The sequence below is a fragment of the Nanorana parkeri genome, unplaced genomic scaffold, assembly GCF_000935625.1.
Source record: "Nanorana parkeri isolate BGI_ZX_2015 unplaced genomic scaffold, ASM93562v1 scaffold419, whole genome shotgun sequence".
Lineage (NCBI taxonomy): Eukaryota > Metazoa > Chordata > Amphibia > Anura > Dicroglossidae > Nanorana > Nanorana parkeri.
The window spans coordinates 109,610-128,339 of record NW_017306687.1 but is presented as its reverse complement, the minus strand read 5'-3'; the positions used below and the strand labels follow the sequence as shown (position 1 = coordinate 128,339).

The 18,730-nt window shown below is 45.2% G+C and overlaps 1 protein-coding gene across 1 annotated transcript in view; it reads right to left on the bottom strand.

Moving 5' to 3' along the window:
- The window catches only part of WDR35 (WD repeat domain 35), a 64,601-nt gene that overhangs the window by 41,733 nt on the left and 4,138 nt on the right, over window positions 1-18,730 (bottom strand). The window contains exons 2-13 of the mRNA XM_018559887.1: window positions 17,565-17,682; window positions 15,988-16,059; window positions 15,121-15,213; window positions 13,369-13,497; window positions 11,108-11,241; window positions 9,417-9,582; window positions 8,008-8,153; window positions 6,271-6,396; window positions 4,938-5,123; window positions 4,438-4,470; window positions 944-967; window positions 3-46 (exon numbers count right to left, since the gene is read on the bottom strand). Coding sequence (XP_018415389.1) covers window positions 3-46; window positions 944-967; window positions 4,438-4,470; window positions 4,938-5,123; window positions 6,271-6,396; window positions 8,008-8,153; window positions 9,417-9,582; window positions 11,108-11,241; window positions 13,369-13,497; window positions 15,121-15,213; window positions 15,988-16,059; window positions 17,565-17,682 — 1,271 coding nt within the window. The remainder of the gene's footprint in view (window positions 1-2; window positions 47-943; window positions 968-4,437; window positions 4,471-4,937; window positions 5,124-6,270; window positions 6,397-8,007; window positions 8,154-9,416; window positions 9,583-11,107; window positions 11,242-13,368; window positions 13,498-15,120; window positions 15,214-15,987; window positions 16,060-17,564; window positions 17,683-18,730) is intronic.

Genomic DNA, 18,730 nt, shown 5'->3' with positions numbered 1-18,730 from the left:
TTGAATCCAGTGGAGTTCCAATGGAATTACATAAAACCAGAACATACTAAAAAGTAAGCAGAATAAACAGAATCTTATCAGAAATACACATAAATATACATATATATATATAAACAAAATCACACAGTTGGCGGCATGAAAGCGCAGATGCTGATTTTATAGGCACTTTATAGGCACCAGCAATTTGCACAGCACTTTACATAGAGCACATTCACATCAGTCCCCGCCCTGGAGGAGCTTACAATCTAAGGTCCCTATCTCACATGCATACATACATACGAGGGCCGATATAGACCGGAGCCAATTAACCTTCCAGCATGTCTGTAGAGTGTGGGAGGAAACTGGAGTACCCAGAGGAAACGCACACAAGCACAGGGAGAACATGCAAAATCCATGCAGAGACTCCCTAAGCCATTGTGCCTTTATACATCCAAAACACCTACAGGGACCAATTCAGACGGGAGCCAAAAGTAATTCAGGAAATGATACCCACTAAGGAAATCACAGAAATGCATATTTTACACACTGTCCATGAAATGGCAACTAGACATGAGAACAGGGGAGATTTACATGCGTTTACATCAGGTGTTATGGTTATCAGCATCTTCACTGCTCAATCAAAAGCCTGTAGCTTGTCAGTCGGCAGCTGCCCACACCTAGCCATTTGCAGTGCTTTCCGCTTCTACTAAACTGTCCCACTGTGAGCTGCAGTGTCTGGGAAGGGGAGCGAGTGAGACACAAATGAAGGTGGATTTAGCTCACTTAGGGAAGGTGAAGAAAGTTTTTGGTTTTGATCATTTATGAGGTTTGAGCATCACATAGTAACTGGGTGTGGGACCTGTTAGGAGTGCCATACAGAAATCTTTAGTTGTAGATAAAAGTTGTTTAAAAAAAACTCACAGCAACCTCAGCAAAGCCAGAATAAAAGGAATAGAACACTAACCTGTCCTCCAGAGACCGGTGTTCCCTAAAGGATGGACAAAAGGCATAGTTAGAAACAGCTATAAACATTGTTATAACAAAAGCTTCAACAAGAAGAGTTTTCTAAGGTTTTTTAGTTTTAGTAAAAGGTAAAGCTAGACACACATGTTACACTCTTATTGTACAATCTGTGTACATTCTCCTTTTTATTTACCAAATTCATATAATGTGATGGACTACAATCTCACGTTTAGTTTACTAATTTGTATTGAGATTGTAGTCCACCACGGGAGCGAGCTTGGAGCGGTGACTACTTTACAGCACACACAGGGACCATGGGAAACAAAAGTAGCCGCACCTCCAGAAGGAAGGACAGTGTCAGCACAAATGCAGAGATGATTGGAGGATCTACAGCCGAGTGATACACAAATAAGATACATTGTTGTTAAGAGTTAAAGGTATTTCAATGCATTTGTAAGACTTAAAGTGACATTAAACCCTCATTTTTTTAACATAAACCAATACTGTAATGTGCGCCTTACTGTAATCCATGGTTGTTTCCCTTCTCTTTGCTGCTCTTCCTTTTAAATCTGTATCTCTTATCATGCTTGGGGAGAACTTCCCTTTGCAGCTAAATGCCTCTTCCTGTAGTGCTGGCTCAGGTTGTGAACCTTCACACAGACACCATGTATCCATTCCTGAGACAAGGCAGTCTGCTGCAAAACAGAAGTTCTCCCCAAGCATGAGAAGACATGAGGATTTAAAAGGAAGAGCAGCAAAGAGAAGGGAAACAACCATGGATTACAGGAAGGCGCACATTACAGTATTGTTTTATGTTACAAAATCTGAGGGTTTAATGTCACTTTAAGTTCTGAGTTTAGAGTCACTTTAATTGCTGGTTCACACCTGGGCGTTTTACAGCGCTGATCGAAGCGCTGTAAAACGCTCAAACAGTCAAGTAGCATTATGTTCTATGGGCATGGATCCCACCTGGATGTATTTCAGCACATTGTGATGGGCTGAAAAACGCCCTACGCCCAAAGAAGTACAGGAGCTTCTTTGGGGCGTATTTCCGCGCGTATCCATTAAGATGCAGCCGGATAGCTCTCGTAAACGCGCGTTTGACGCACTTTCGTGGACCGCAAATCGCTGTAAAAGCTCGGCCCGAAATGCCCAAATTACGAACGTCCAGGTATATCGGCCGCCGAAACATATCGGCCGAAAATGGCACTTTGGCATAATGTTTCTTGCCGATACAGTGGTGCATCGGTTCTTTGTCTCCTCCCCGCTGGGCGCTGCTCTGTGTCCCAGCGGGGAGGAGAGAAACTGTCACAGGAGGCTGAGCGGTGCGAGAGGAGAGCGCTGTGAGCGGCCGGTATCTCTCCACCCCGCACCACTGGCCGCCTATCACAGATCGGCTGAGCGGTGTGTGGGCAGAGACAGCCATTGCTGTCACAGGAGGTTGAGCTCTCCTCCCCGCACTGCTCGCTCAGCCTCCTGTGACAGCTGTCAGGAAGGAGAGTGAATACAAAACACTCAGCGATCAGTGATCGCTGAGTGTTTGTAGATAAATGAGGACAGAGTATGGTTACTCTATCCTCAATTATGAATGAATGGGAAGTGATCTACATCTCCTCCTGTTCATTCATAGTTGTGGATATAGAAATCAAACTCTGTCCTCATGTTATGAATGATCAGGAACACTCAGTATAAAGGATTCCTGTTCATTGATAACAGGGGATGCAGAAAAAGAGATTGAGGGCTCTGTGTCCTCAATCTCTTTTTCTATTTTAAAAGGGAAATATCAGGGGTCTGTTTAGATCCCCAATATTTCCCTGAAACCGCTAAAAGTAAAAAATATTTATTAAAAAAAGTTAATAAATAAAAGTAAATATAAAACAATTTAAACGTTTATAAAAAAATTAATAAAAATAAAATATTTAAAAAATTGAAAAAGATAAAATAAAAAACATTTTTGGTCTGACATTTTTTTTCATTTCGATTTCGTTTCGGTTTTAAAATGTTAGTTTCGGTGCACCTCTAATTTAAAGTGAATGTTTTGTGTTTTTATATATGATGTATTTATATATTTATTATGTTCAGGACTAAAACATAGAAAAATTGCTTATGAATATACTAAATTTTCTGCAGCAGATGGAACTCTAAGCAACTTTCCCCTTCTAGCCGGGTTGACTGCTTTGTTTGGAATAATTTGTGTTGTGAACAGACTCTATTAGCAGGTGCTCAAATTACACACACAGCTGAATGAGTCACACCCTATCCCTCTCTGCTGTGCACATATAAATCTACAGCTAGGTTAAGATGGCCAGAAAGTAAGTAGCCAGAGTTGCCCTGCAAAATCAGTGTCATGGGTACATTTTGTTTATATTTGATAACATTCAAATTTTAGATATTTTTCCACCTTTTCTAAAATAATAAATGCGCAATTCTTCATTTGGGCTTTTTTTGGATTTTTTTTTGCATTGGAGAATGCGTTGTAAAACTTTGCAACCGTGATCATTGGATCATGGGTGCAATGCTCTGGCTCCTGCAGATTCTCTGCACTATCCCTGTCTGTACTGAGGTATGGACGTTCTGCAACATGGACAGGAAAAAGTTTCAATAGACCAGACTTTCTCAACCAGGGTGCCGTGGCACATTGGGGTGCCTTCTGGTTCATCAGAGGTGCCTCAAAATTTTGTGATGGTAGGACTTCGTTGTTAATGGGGAACTCTGATGTAAATGAAGGATTCTGCGGAGCTCTGATATAAAGGGGGTTTCTGATGTGAGAGGGGGGCTCCAGATGTAAAGGGAGGGCTTCTGATGTGAAAAGGGGGGGGGGGGAATCTGATGTAAAAGGAGGGGGCTTCTAATGTGTAGGGGGGCTACTGATGTGAAAGGGGACTGTGGTGTAAAAATTAGAATTCTGATGTGAAAGTGTGAAAGGGGTCTCTGATGTGAAGGGGGGCTCTTGATTTGAAGGGAGGACTTCAATGGAAAGGATGAAACCCAACTTTTACGTGGTGTCCCCCAATACATATTAGACTGGGGTGCCTCAAAGTGTTGTAAACGCTTTAAGGGCGCCATGACTAAAATAAGGTTGAGAAACGTTGCAATACACTGCAAGTGCAGTGACGTCACCGCACTTGTTTTTAATTCAGAACTACAAGACCCTCTGCCATGGTGGCATTTGGGAATTGAAGTGTCATCATTCACAGATCCTGTCAAAGGATCTGTAAATGAATGATGCCGCTGTGTGGGCGAGGGCCACGAACAGCAATGCTGAGTTAAAAAATGTAAATAAACATGCAGGGAGAAGAACCCCTCAATTCAAGTAGGTGGAGCAGTTGAGATGTGACCATTTTTCATGTTACACCCTAAATATGGGTGTAACATGAAAGGACAGAGAAGTAAAAAAAAAAATCAAACCTCCTAAAGCATATAAGCAACAGATAAAGTTTATACCAACTGTACTAAAGTAGAAGTGAATGGGAGTATTAAGTATACAAAATGTACCTTAATTCTGTTGTTGTCAGAGTCATTGTCATCCTATAAATAAAAAAAAGATAATATAAGACCACGTAGCTAATGTGTCAGATAACAGAAGATGATCATTACAGAAGCAAGTTCATCTTTTTTTTGAGAAGCAACATCCCCGGTACCATCTTAGATGTGCATGGAGCCAGAAATCATTAAAGCAGCATATGTTAAGGCTTTTCCCTCCTGAGGGGAGGTGAGTGCTTGGGCACCACAGAGCCCGCACTGGGCACCACAGAGCCCGCACTGGGCGCCACCAGAGAGTCAGCATAGCCTCCTGAGAGCCCACACAGATACTAGTATTGGTGCATCCTAAATCTTACGGTTGGGGGTCACCACAACTTGGCAAATGTTACCAAAGGGTCCCGGCCCTAGAAAGGTTGAGAACCACTGTTCCACAGGCATTGTGCTTGCCTTTGTATGCAGCAATTGGCTTTTAACAGGATCAGGAAGTGACGTTAGGGAAGTAACAGACCGACCTGAGGATGGTTTTCATCAGCCTTGGTAGCGAGAATGCAGAAATCGCCAAACGTGGTCACAGATATCAGGCTCTTTACATACTTCACAAACTTCTCATTGTTCTTGGTGTCCCAGAAAACCACACAATACTCGGGGCGATCCGGTCTGGTGTAAGCATATACCACTGTGTTGGAGCAAAAGCCCCACTGTAAGGAAAAAAAAAAAAGAAGCAGCACAATGTTAAATACAAAAATGAAGTAACAAAGAATATCTACAGCCAGAACTTTTTCTTTAATTTTGGATAGCATTAGGGAGTGTTAAAACGATGCAGCGATACCGGTATTTTGGTATCGAGTACGAGTACCGATATTTTTTTTATCCGATACTCGCCGATACCGAATACCGAGTACCGAAGACCCATTCAGGAAGCCAGGCAGCATGTAATGACTCGCCACCCGGCTTCCCGATTAGCAGGGAAGCCGTCCCAATGCTTCTCGTCACTAGGCCGGCTTTCTGGCCAATCAGGAAGCCGGGCGCTGTGTAATTGTCTGTGTGATTCACTATTTAAGCTGAAGTTGCATGCTTGTTGTCACCATGTTGCCCAGAAGGGACCCTGCGTGGCCCCGAAACGTTGCCTGTTTGACGCATGTGACGATTGAATAAAAAGTGCTTTACTTCTTGCATGTATCATCGAGGGCTGGTGACTTCTATTATGGACTGTATCTGACACCGTGCCATCCGTGTTGTCACTTCAAGCACCAACCTCCTACTCAAGGTCTGCATGCTGTATGGAGTGCAGGTGATTTCGTATTATCGGGCGCTGTGTAATGACGCAGTGCCTGGCTTCTTGATTGGCTGGGAAGCCGGCTCCATGTTCCCTCGTCGGGCTAGGCATCGGAGCATTCAGACGAGTACTCGCCGAAATATTCGGCATCGGCACCGATACTAGTATTAGTATCGGTGCATGCCTAGTTAAAACCACTGTTAGTTTTTTTTTTGTCTCTCATTAGGGAGATTTCCCTTCACTTCGTGTCCTGTGGACTCAACAGGAAGTGAGAGGATATCTTTCCAATGCAGGGAATATCCCCTCTAAAGCAGTCGTCAAGGCAACAAGTGTCCCCATTAGAAGATTTCCCCTCTTTTCTGAATGGAGGCTAGTGAAGAGGAGCTGCATTGCTCCCTGTCAGTGCCCCGGAAGCTGGGAGTTTGCCCGGGTGCGCAAGGGATGGTTTGCTGCAAGGTAACATTTTTGTACTTTTCAGCCTGCCCCCTGCACAGCTTTTTACTGATGACCCACTGCGGTGTGTAAATGATCACTTTGCCCGGAGTGTTGCTTTAAACTGACTTTCTTACCTTGTAATCTGGTCTAATGTTTGCAAAGTATATAAACGAATCGACAGCCAGCCCGATCCTCAACCCTCCTCCTTCCCAGGACACAGCGGACATCTGTTTTCCTGGAACCTTCAGGGTGCGCAGATGCTTGACATAGAAAAAAATAATAACAGAAATGAAACTTTAAACTTCATCCGGTGTCATTCCTCATCATTCACACTAACACAATAGGCAATTTGTAAATGTAAACATTACGCCGTACCTATTTTTTATTAAAAGGTATGTGGGCCTATACCTACCCATCGGTGCGCTTATACCCCGTGGCTCTGAATGCAGTATATAGGGGCATACTGTGTACATGAAGAAGAAACCAGCACTGGGAGCTGTGTCAAGTATTCCCATAGTGAATAAATGCCACCCTAAAACAGACTTAGCCCTCTATTATGAGAAAAAAAAAAATAGGTTATCAATCATACCTATTGTTGTGTATTTTCATACACCATAGTGGTAGTATTTTTGATTTAACTCTATTATGAGACCCCTGCCCATTATAGGAAAGAAATCAGAGAGAAAAGTATGCAGAAAAAGCAGTTATTTCTGCAACACATAAGGAGGTATTTTTAAAATGTTTCGTTCACTCTGTGATCATCTGACTTTTACATCAGCACTGCATTCTGCCCACTAGATGGAACCGATGAGCACAGACAGTTCCTACGCTCCTAGGCTCCATCTAGTGGCCATAATGTGGTATGAATGTAAGAGTCAGACATTCAGCACTTCAAATGTTTTATAAAAACACCCCATAGCATACTGGACCCCCTAAGAATGTACCGCTTTTCCTAGGATCTTATCCCCATGTTCTGGAAGTGCCCAAAGCAAGATCTGTGCATTTATTGCATGCTGTTGTACAGTGCACTGCACCGTACGCTAGGTGCACTGCCATTCATTTAAATAGCACCACAACGCTTCTACTGGGTGGCATAAGTTTCAGAGCAGTGTAGCACACAGTACCGCAATACTGTGCATCGCAGTGCAGTGAAAAAGAAAAAAGAAAAGCAGTGCATGCATTAATTTTTTTTTACCGCACATCAAATGTAGGACGATGCATCACACCGCCCACCCACCAGAGCACACTAGTCTATCTGTTAGGACCATTTTAGCATATGAGCTAGTGTTAATGGGCCCCTTAAATTAACATTGGCAAATAGAAAACAGAGGACCTGCTATCTGCTTGAGTTTCCATCCAATATATAGAAAAGGAATAAAAAGGATCCATAACTGAAGTAAAAGACGCCTGTGTGCACCCACCCACACTAACATAGTAGGGTTACCTATAGAAACTAGGGATGCACCGATACTAGTATCGGTACTGAGTATTTGGGCGAGTACTTGTACTCGCCCAAATGCTCCGATGCCTAGCCCGATACCTGAGCTTCCGGTAACAGGAAGCCGGACAGCGAGGCATTACACGCTACGAGGGAGCATGGAGCCGGCTTCCCAGCCAATCAGGAAGCCGGGCAATGCGCCATTACACGGCGCCCAGCTTTCTGACTGGCCAGAAAGCCGGCTCCATGCTTTCTCGTCATCTAGTGACGAGAAGCATGGAGACGGCTTCCCGGCTAATCAGGAAACCGGGTGGCGAGTCTTTACATTTATATGAGATCAGATCTGCCGCAGCCATCACCTCTTTGCTCCCTTTTTCATCAGTGTGTGTATATAGAAATAACTTCATTGGTAATCAGCTCCATTATTAATCACCTCTCCAAATGGGGTATAAAACTGCACAATATTGACTTCCTTATCCTGAGTGGTGGTCTTCTGAGAGCCAGCTATAGCCAGGACACTTCCGCAGTGATTCCACTGTATGCTGACCACACTCATTGCAGTATCGATCAGGACCGGGTCTATGAAAGAAAAAGCGTATGACACTGAGAAATTAGCAACTAAACAGTAATCAGTGTATTTATTAAAGGGTATCTATGGTCAAAAACTAAATATAAATCTGTATTTCTATACTGAATTTCCATAAGCTCTATCCCACTCCTAATAACCAGATCCATCTAGAAGTTTGTAAGCTTACTTATTGAAGATGCCCATAGGACACCATTTCACTCAGCCCTTGTGTCACCACTCTCACAGAGCCTGCCTTCTGAACTACAACTCAACATCTGAACAATGTAACATCATCATTGCTTGCTGGGAGCAATGCATGATGGGACGTGTAGTATTGAGAAATGGGAATTGTATCCCATCAAGCAGCAGGGAAAGAGACACAAAGCACACTGGGAATCCAGGAAGTTGTTGGAAGTGATTGGCAGACGGAAGGCAGCACTCAAAACATAAAAGGGATTTTTTTCATTTCAGCTTTGATTGTATTTTGAAACCAACTCCAGTATGTATACATATTACAGTGCTGATGTTATACCTGGAGAGGATATGCTGGGACTTTACAACTCCCTCAGCCTTGCATCCAATATCCTTTATGTCAATCTGAACTTTTGCGTTGGCCACATCCACATTAGTGTTTAACTTATTAACGTTTGCAATTGGTGCAGTTATCTTTGCCTAACTTGTAACGTCTACGTGTACTACCAAGTTATGTGTACATTTGAGAATATTGATTTATTAGTATGTAGGGATGCACCGATACCGTTTTTTTGGTATCGAGTACCGATACATTTTTTTTTCCTTACTCGCCGATACCGAATACCGATACTGGAAGTCCAATTAAGGAAACCAGGCGGCGTGGAATGACTAGCCACCTGGCTTCCTGATTAGCAGGGAAGCTGCCTCCATGCTTCGTCAGCAGGTGACGAGGAAGCATGGAGGCGGCTTTCTGGCCAATCAGGAAGCCGGGGGCGGGTAATGACTCGCCGTCTGGTTTCCCATTTGGCCAGCTTCACGACCAATCAGGAAGCTGGGCAGCAAGTCATTACACAGCGCCAAGGTGACGAGGGAGCAGCTTCCTGGCCGATCAGGAAGTTCGGGTATCAGGCTAGGCATCAGAGCATTTGTGCGTGTATGAGTACTCACCCAAATACTTGGTATCGGCACCAATATCGATACTAGCATCGGTACCGGTGCATCCCAGTTAGTATGTCTCTTCAGTATTTTTGAAATAGTTCAATAAACCTTTGTAAAATAAATATAATATAAGTTTTACTCACTTTCATCATTCTCATGTCTCATTATCTGGCATCTTCCATTGTCAAAACATATAGCCAGACAGGGGCAATCTGGTTCCACATATCCCTTACTGCCTGGGTACCAGTGCATTCCAGCAATGCTCAGAGAACTGCTCACATTGACCAAACAGCTCAGAACCATCTTCACCTAGAGAGGAGAGACACACAGTATCCTTATATCAGTCAGGTGACCAATTACATTGCTTTTTAGTTCTCTATCTCAGTTCCAACAACCCATAGAAAGTGGGATCTTAGACCATCTTAATAAATCATCTGTGATAAGAAAATCAACAAAGCCTCTGCTAAAGTTGAATGGGGGATAGGAGAGAAGAGTTACAAAGTAATAAAAAAGATTAAAGGAGAACTATGAGGTGAGTGCTTTTCACTCAGCCTCATAATCTGAGCCGATCTGTGACAATGAGACTGTCACAGGTCGGCTCAGTAGATCGGGAAGTGAGCGAAAACACATACCGGCCTTCGCTCACTTCTCGATCCTGTCACTGCAGAGAGCAGTGACAGGGGAGTGACTGGATTCTCCCCCCGCTCCGATCCTCCAGCGCTGACTGGCGGAACAGACGGGGGAGGGGGCGGGTACAGCTGGCTCTGCCTCTAGATAGGCAGAGCCAGCTGTCACTCACGCAGCTGGGGGGATCCAGACATAATTGTGGGGATCCGTTTCAGCTGCGGCGTCTCAGTATACTGCGAGCTGTAGCTCACGGTATACTGAGCTTTGGGTAATGGGAGGATGCTAGTTTGTGTCCTCCCGTTACCCTTTAGAGAACTATGGGGAAAAGCCCTAACCCCATAGTTCTCCTTTAAATATATTTAAGTAAATTAGCATAGCCCTGGAGGTCTGACATGGAGTGCCAGAACCTTATAACTTCACAGAGACACAAACTTTTCAAGACAGTCCCTTTCCCCAGGACATCCCTAAAACATCTTTCATGTTAACTCATTAGGAATTTGCACAAGCCACACACACGTAACATTTACAAGAGACGTCATTTTTGTTATTTTTGCTATTTTGGAACACCTTATGAGCTTAAAGGAGAACTGTAGAGTAAGTGTTTTTCCCCATAGTTCTCTTTAGGGTCACGGGAGGACACATACTAGCTACAGCTCGATATACTGAGACCGCCGCAGCCGGGACGGATCCTGACAATGCTGTCGAGATCTACCCAGCTGCGGAGGCAGAGCAAGCTTTACCCGCCCCCTCCCCCGTCCGTTCCTCCAGTCAGCGCAGGAGTATCGGAGAGGGGAGGGGGAAATCCATACGGGGAGCGATGACTGACAGTCACGGCTCTCTGCAGGGAGATGATCGGGAAATCGGGAAGTGAGCGAGTGACGGTATGTGTTCGCTCACTTCCCAATCTATAGAGCCGACGTGTGACAGTTTCATTGTCACAGGTCGGCTCGAACTATGAGGATCAGTGATTTTCACTCACCTCATAGTTCTCCTTTAAAGAGGAACTGAACCCACCAATCTAATGTCTTCCAAAACAGTTAGGCTACATTTGTAACAACACATTCCAACAACTCTTAAGAACAGTATATCAAATTAAGACATTTTAGCAGGTGAACCTGTAATAGAAATATAATAAAGATATAAAGAACCCAACATTCGCATATTAGGAGAAGAAGAGTATTGTACTAACTGTTGCCTTGATACTTACAATGAAATTTCCCTGGTTATCATAAAGGTGTATTTCTCCATTCGCCATGCCAAAAAGAAGGATTTTGCCGTCTGGTGACCATGCAACGTGGCACAACTGTATCCCTTTCAGTTCTTTGCCCCAAATACGATTTCCTGCATAGAGCACAAAGCAGTAAGTTAGAGCAAAAAATAATAACTCCATATCACCAGATAGATCAGTTTTGTATTATACAAAATACAGGCAAATAAAATTGTACATAGAAGTGCCACCAATCAGATGGTTTGTGCTGCAAAGAATTTTACCAAGCTAGAATCTTTCTTGCTATATATTATAAAAATTATCCTTATTAATGTGGTTTACAGCAACTAATTATCCTGAAGCCTATTTATATTTAAAGGACAGTTAAACCTTCTGTGTTTTTTTGCATATATCTACTGCTACGAGCAGTAGATATATGCAAAGACACAAAATGTTTTTTTTTTAAGTTAACAAAAAAGGTGAAAACTAGGGATGCACCGAAACCGATACTAGTATCGATATCAGTGCCGATTCCGAGTATTTGGGCGAGTACTCGTACTCGTATATGCTCTGATGCCAAGCACGAGTACTTCCGGTATCAGGGAGCCGGGCAACGCGTCATTACACGCTGCCCGGTTTCCTGATTGGCTGGGAAGCGGCTCCATGCTCTCGTTACTTGTGATGAGAAAGCATGGAGCCAACTTCCCAGCCAATCAGGAAGCCGGGCAGAGTGTAATGACGCGCTGCCCGGCTTCTTGATTGGTCGGGAAGCTGGTCAATCAGGAAGCTGGCCTCGTGAGGTAAGGTTACCTTACCTTTGTATGGGAAGCTAGCTTCATGCTCCCTTGTCATCTCATGACGAGGGAGCATGGAGCCGGCCTCCTGGCCAATCAGAAAGCAGGGCGTCGCGTCATTACACGGCGCCCGGCTTCCTGATTGGCCAGCCAGACGGCTCCGGCTGGGTACCAGAGGGGGGTGACAGGCTGCACATACTAAGGTAAGAGGAGACTTTCTTGTTAATCGGGAAGCCGGGTGGCGAGTCTTTACGCGCTGCCCGGCTTCCCGAGTAAACAGGAAGCTAGGTGGCGAGTCATTACACGCCACCTGGCTTCCTGAATGGTACTACCGTTACTCGGTAATTGGTATCGGCGAGTACCGAAAAACAAAAAAAGCTTCCTGATTGGCTGGTAAGCTAGCTCCATGCGGATTGTCCGGGAAGCTGCCGGCTTTCCGGCCAATCAGGAAGCCGGGAGGTGGGTCATTACTCGCCGCCCGCCTTCCTGATTGGCCGAGAAGCAGGCTAAATGCGGATTGGCTGGGAAGCCATTTTCCCGGCCAATCACAACATGGAGACGGCTTGCCGGGCAATCAGGAAGCCAGGCGGTATGTCATTACTCACCGCCTGGCTTCCTGATTTCCCAGGAAGCCTGCTCCATGCCAGCGGAAGCACTGGTATCACAGTGTACCGAAAGCAAAGTATCGGTACTTGTACTCGATACCGAACAACCGGTATCGGTGCATCCCTAGTTTAATAATAAAGTATTTTGTATCATTTGTACATGTATGTTGTTTGCTGTTTTCTCTTATTATACAGCATGCATTGATATCCTTTTTTCAGGGCATTATGCCAACTCTAATAACATGGTTCTGAATATGGTAGCTGCACAAGGACGGGTTTACGCTGTTTTAGGATAAGGTTGATTATTACCCGCTGGCTTAAAATGGATCTCCAGGATTTTTAAACATTAACCCATGTAGTGGGGCTACCCCCACACTGCAGGTTAGCCGCTTGTTTTGTCTAGGACCCAAAAAATAAAGATATATTCACCTGATCCTTCGTCCCACTTGGCTGTTACACTGGTCCGCACAGCCCTTCTCCCCTGGGCTCTGGCAGTCTAACAACCTGTGGACCTCATCAAGTCTAATACGTATCTATTAAACATGAGGACGCTGAGGCACATACCACAGCCAGAGGGGGGGGTGGGGCGGGGGTGGCGAGTGGTCACTGCCGCAGGACCGAGAATCAGGTGAGTATTTCTTCTTTATTTTAGCCCCTAGACCAAAACAAGCCATTAACCCGTGGAGCCTCGCTGCAAGGGTTAATATGTTAAAATCCTGGGGTTCTGATTTTTATATAACGTTGGTATGTTTATTGTGGTGAGCCTTGACCGAAATGTGAATTGTTGTCCAAGTGATGTATTGGTATTTGTAGATAACCTGTATGGAGGGTCAGAGAGAACCGGACATAAGCCTGTTATTACCATCCACTGAACCAACAATAACAGCTCCGTCTTCATATACGATACAGATCTTCTGGCCGTCCGCGTTCCAACTCATACTGCGCACAACTGACTTGTTCCGGTTATTGATCATCTCTTCATACCAGGAGCCTGTGAAGCATTGTACAGTTTAATAATAGGAAGATATGAGTCTTTGTAAAAAGAAAAACAGGACAGAAAAGTATTTAAATGGCTGATGCCTGAAACAGCAGTGACCGGTCTTTATTACTCGTACTCGCCCAAATGCTACGAAACCTTACCCGATACTGGAACTTCCCATCAGGGGAAGGTTTCCTCTGACCGGCAGTGCCATGGGGGAACATAGAGCCAGCTTCCTGTACGATCAGGAAGCTGGGTGGCGAGTAATCGAGCCGGGATGCTGATTGGCCGGGAAGCCGGTTTCCCAGCCAATCAGCATAGAGCCGGCCAAACAGCTGGCTCCTTGCTGATTGGCTGGGAAACTGACTTTCCAGCAAATTAGCTTTGAGCCGGCCGAACAGCCGCCTTGATGCCGATTGGCTTTCCAGCCAATCAGCATGGAGTTGGCTTCCTGCCCAATCAGGAAGCCGGGAGGCGGGTCATTACTCACCGCCCTGCTTCCTGATTGGCCAGGGAGCCGGCTCGATGCTGATGGGCTGGGAAGCCGGTTTACCGGCCAATCACAATCAAGCCGGCCAAACAAGCCAGGTGGCTTCCTGATGGCTACCACTAAAACCGCCCAGTGGCTACCACTAAAACCGCCCAGTGGCTACCACTAAAACCGCCCAGTGGTGATTAAATACCACCAAAAGAAAGCTCTATCTGTCCCCAAAAAAATGGTATAAAATGTATTTCAGTACAGCGTTGCATGACGGAATAAACGTCAGCCAAAGTACCGCAGCGCTGAATACTGAAAAATGGCCTGGATGGGAAGGGAGTGTAACACCTTGGTCAGCAAGTGGTTACGCAAACACAGAATGACTTTAGGGCTTGTTCACACCATGCGCGTTCCTGGAGCAGAACAGTTGCAGACCGGAAAAAAACTGCGTCCAATGTATTCCAATGGTATTTTGGGCTCTAGTTCACACCGCAGCGTTCAGTTCCAGAGCATGCAATAAAACTGCAGCAAGCCCTATTTTTCCTGCTCTGGAACGCCCTGGAGCACACTGGAGGGCCTGTTCACACGACGTCCGTTTTGTGTGCTGACCTGATCCGTACGCTCCTGCACTAGAAATGCATCCCAATGTATCCCTATGTGTTTTATGGGCTACAGTTCTCACATGCGCAGCCAAAACACACTGCATCAGTAGCACCACATCTGCAGATCCGGACCTGATATCATTTGAACAGGCCTTCAAAGCCCATTCTAAACTTTAAAAAAAAAAAACGGCCCGGAACGGATCAGAAACGCGGCAAAAACGCGGCACAACCCACTGCACTGCGTGTGCAGAAACTCATGCAGATCTGGTCTGCATTTGGTGTGAACAAGGCCTCAGTCTCAGTTCACTGATACCAGATCCAGACAACTCCGGACTGGACAAAGGCCGAGAGGCGGGTCACTGGGAGCACACAATCCTTTACTGGCCATTTTTCTTAGGTGACTGACGCCTCATATAAGGCTGACTGGTTCCTGAATTCTACATTGATTTGTTCCCTCCCTAGAAGCCTATCCTGTTAGGTGTGGCAGGACAGTGTACGTGTGTCATGCACACATAGGATGAAGAGGATGACTGGATTATGAAGATTCAGTCTCACCTTTGTACAACATCCACACAATAATGAGGCCGTTCTGGTCACTGGTAGTCAACTTCTGAAAGTGTTCATTCCATGTCACCACCTGTACAGATCCTGCAGCAGAAGTGGAGAGAGTTTAGAATGCATCATATCGGATCACAATGTATACTGGAGGTGTACCACAATGTATACTGGAGGTGTATCACCATGTATACTGGAGGTGTATCACAATGTATACTGGAGGTGTACCACAATGTATACTGGAGGTGTATCACCATGTATACTGGAGGTGTATCACAATGTATACTGGAGGTGTATCACCATGTATACTGGAGGTGTATCACCTCCCTCCCCCTTTAGTCCTTGGTCAAGAACTTTTTCTAAAAATGTCTACACCCCTGATTTCATGCCAGAGGTTATCTGATACCCTGACATGTGGTCCGGCAGTTTCAGTTCTTTCCTCTACTGCAAGATGGAGGAAAACACTGGACGGACACAGTTGTCACAGCGGTGACATCCGATGCGTACCACACCAATCAGGAGGTGCATAGATCCCCTCCTGGTCACCCTGTGTGAAAGGGGCCTTAAAATCATCTAAGCTTTGCCAATCAAGCCTGTAGAATGTTAATTACTGTGCATTGTTTGGAGGACATGGCTCTCTAATTTAGCCATGTGACTGTCATTTTCAAATCTCATTGGACTAAACAGAATACAACTGTCACTTTTTTTTTTTTTTTAAAGGATCCTAAACCTGGTCCTTTTTTTTTTTTTTTTTTTAAAGGAATCCTAATCCTGGTCCTGATCCTGATGTGCTGGCTTTGTGAATGGCGCACCACGTGTCCTGCTTTAGTGAACTGATGCTTATATGACTTGTCATTTGGATCTTACCGCTGTGTCCATCCAGAGTCTGATTCATGGAAAGATTGCTGGGAGCGGCGAGACCTTTCAACTTGGCGTCATCTGGGGAAAAAAAAACTAAGATTAATTAAGATAAATACAATGTTCTCAATCCAGTATATTCCAGTGCCAGGACTTCCACACGGGGCGGGGTGGTTTTCAGCACAGAGGATCCAAACACAAGAGAAGAGAGGGTTAGTGAGATAGGTATTAGGAGGGTTAGGAGGGAGATGAGAGGGAGGGTTAGTGTTAGGGTTACAGGGAGGGTTAGTGTTAGGGTTACAGGCAGGGTTAGTGTTAAGGTCACAGGGAGGGTTAGTGTTAAGGTCACAGGGAGGGTTAGTGTGAGACCCCATTCACACTAACCTTAGGGTTACAGAGGCCTTAGGGGCCTTAGGGTTACAGAGAGGGTTACAGGGAGGGTCAGTGATAAATCGCTCAATGTGAACGGGGCCTTAGGGTTACAGAGAGGGTTACAGGGAGGGTCAGTGTTAGGGTTACAGGGAGGGTTAGTGTTAAGGTCACAGGGAGGGTTAGTGTTAGGGTTAAAGGGAGGGTCAGTGTTAGGGTTACAGGGAGGGTTAGTGTTAAGGTCACAGGGAGGGTTAGTGTTAGGGTTACAGGGAGGGATAGTGTTGGGGTTAAAGGGAGGGTTTATGTTAGGGTTACAGGGAGGGGCAGTGTTGGGGTTACAGGGAGGGGCAGTGTTTGGGTTACAGGGGGGGGTCAGTGTTGGGGTTATGGGGGGGGTCAGTGTTGGAGTTACAGGGAGGGTTACAGGGAGGGTTAGTGTTGGTGTTACAGGGAGGGTTAGTGTTGGGGGAAATTTGGGGGATGTTTTTCTTTACTGCACATTCTGGGTTGCACACTCCTTGGGAATATATATGTATTTTTGGAATTTCTAAGATCTGGATCACTTTGGTTTCCCCGCTCCTGGGGATCCCCCATTTCTTTCACCTGTTAATATTTACATGAAGCCTGGTTTTAACTTTCATCTGCCATGCAGTATTTCAGTAGTTCACGTATCTACCCGAACTGCATTAAAAAACGTCTCTGGTGAGGAAAGAATACCTCGGTAAATGAAAGTCTGTGTTACGCTGTATGTTTGCTTCTCATTAAACCTGCCCGGAGGCAATAAAAGGATGAGGATGTTCCAGCGGGTGATAAATGAAATGTCTTACAAGGAGATCTGTCATCACCCTGAGCTGCGGAGGAGCCTGGACACTGCTCCCTGGCAGAACAGAATGTACAGAATCCGACAAAATATTGACCTTCCACAAGTGTGAGCCTCAAAAAGAAAATCTCTGCTGCCGCTTTCCTTCCTTCCCCTAATGATAACAATCTGTGCCCACAAGCGGTGAACAGAACCTCCTAGACCGGGGGCACCGAGCCCACATCTCCCAGCATACTGCTCTGCCTTGATGGATCGTCCCAATTTACTTTACATCAACATACCCTCCCGGGGTAAGATCTGCTTCCTGGGAATGATACTAAGTCAACTGCGGCCGCTCCAGAGCCAAGCTGAAAGGATTCCTCAGTGACGGGCAGAAAGGACGCCGTTTACTTACCGCTCTGCATTTCCAGTTTTAAAACCTTCAGCAATCCGGATTCTCCTCCGCATGCTATGTATCCCTGGTCCTTGTTCCATGAGATGCACTTTAGCTGGATGTTATTGGGAATGGCGATCTGAAAGAGAAGAAATTATTTGTATCGTTAGTTTGCATCACACGGAAGTCACATACGCCAATGTTCTATAGAAACATGGACGCGGCTGTCTCCATTACGGTGTATGCACACGAGCCTGGGAGCCCCAGCCGCCATGTATTTGTAGCCATAGGATTGTATGGACACAATGTGGTGTAAGCAGGCGTATAGTGTAATGTAGGTGTGTAGTGCAGGCGTGTAGTGTACCAAAATGGAAATTTCAAAACCGAAACGAAACCGAAATAAAAAAAAATAATGTTTTTAAATATTTAATTTTTATTCATTTTTTATAAACTTTTTAATTTTTTTATATTTATTTTTATTTATTAATTCATTTTTTATTAAATATTTTTTACTTTCCTTTCTTCGGGGAAATAAGGATCTAAACAGACCCCTGATATTTCCCTTTTAAAATAGAAAAATAGATTGAGGACACAGAGTCCTCAGAGACATAGTCCTCTATACTGAGTGTTCCTGATCATTGATAACATGAGGACAGAGTATGTTTACTATAACCACAACTATGAATGAACAGGAGGTGATGTAGATCACTTCCCATTCATTCATAATTGAGGATATAGTACACATACCAGGTCCTCAATTATCTACAAACACTCAGCGATCACTGATCACCGACTGCTTGTACTCGCTCTCCATCCTGACAGGAGGCTGAGCGAGCGGTGTAAGGAGGAGAGCTCAGCCTCCTGTGACAGCGCGGCCTGTCTCTGCCCACACTCCTCTCTCCTCTGATCTGTGATAGGAGGCTGAGCGGTGTGGGAGGAGAGACGCCGACCGCTCACAGCGCTCTCCTCCCGCAGCGCTCGGCCGCCTGTGACAGTTTCTCTCCTCCCCGCTGGGACACAGAGCAGCGCCCAGCGGGAGGAAATAAAGTAGGGATGCGCCGCTGTATCGGCAGAAAAATGGCACTTTCGGCATTTAGCCAAAAGTGCCATTTTCGGCCGATATGTTTCGGTGGCCGATATATCGGTGCATCAGAATTTCTGGCTAGAAAAACAGCTTCAGACCCCCA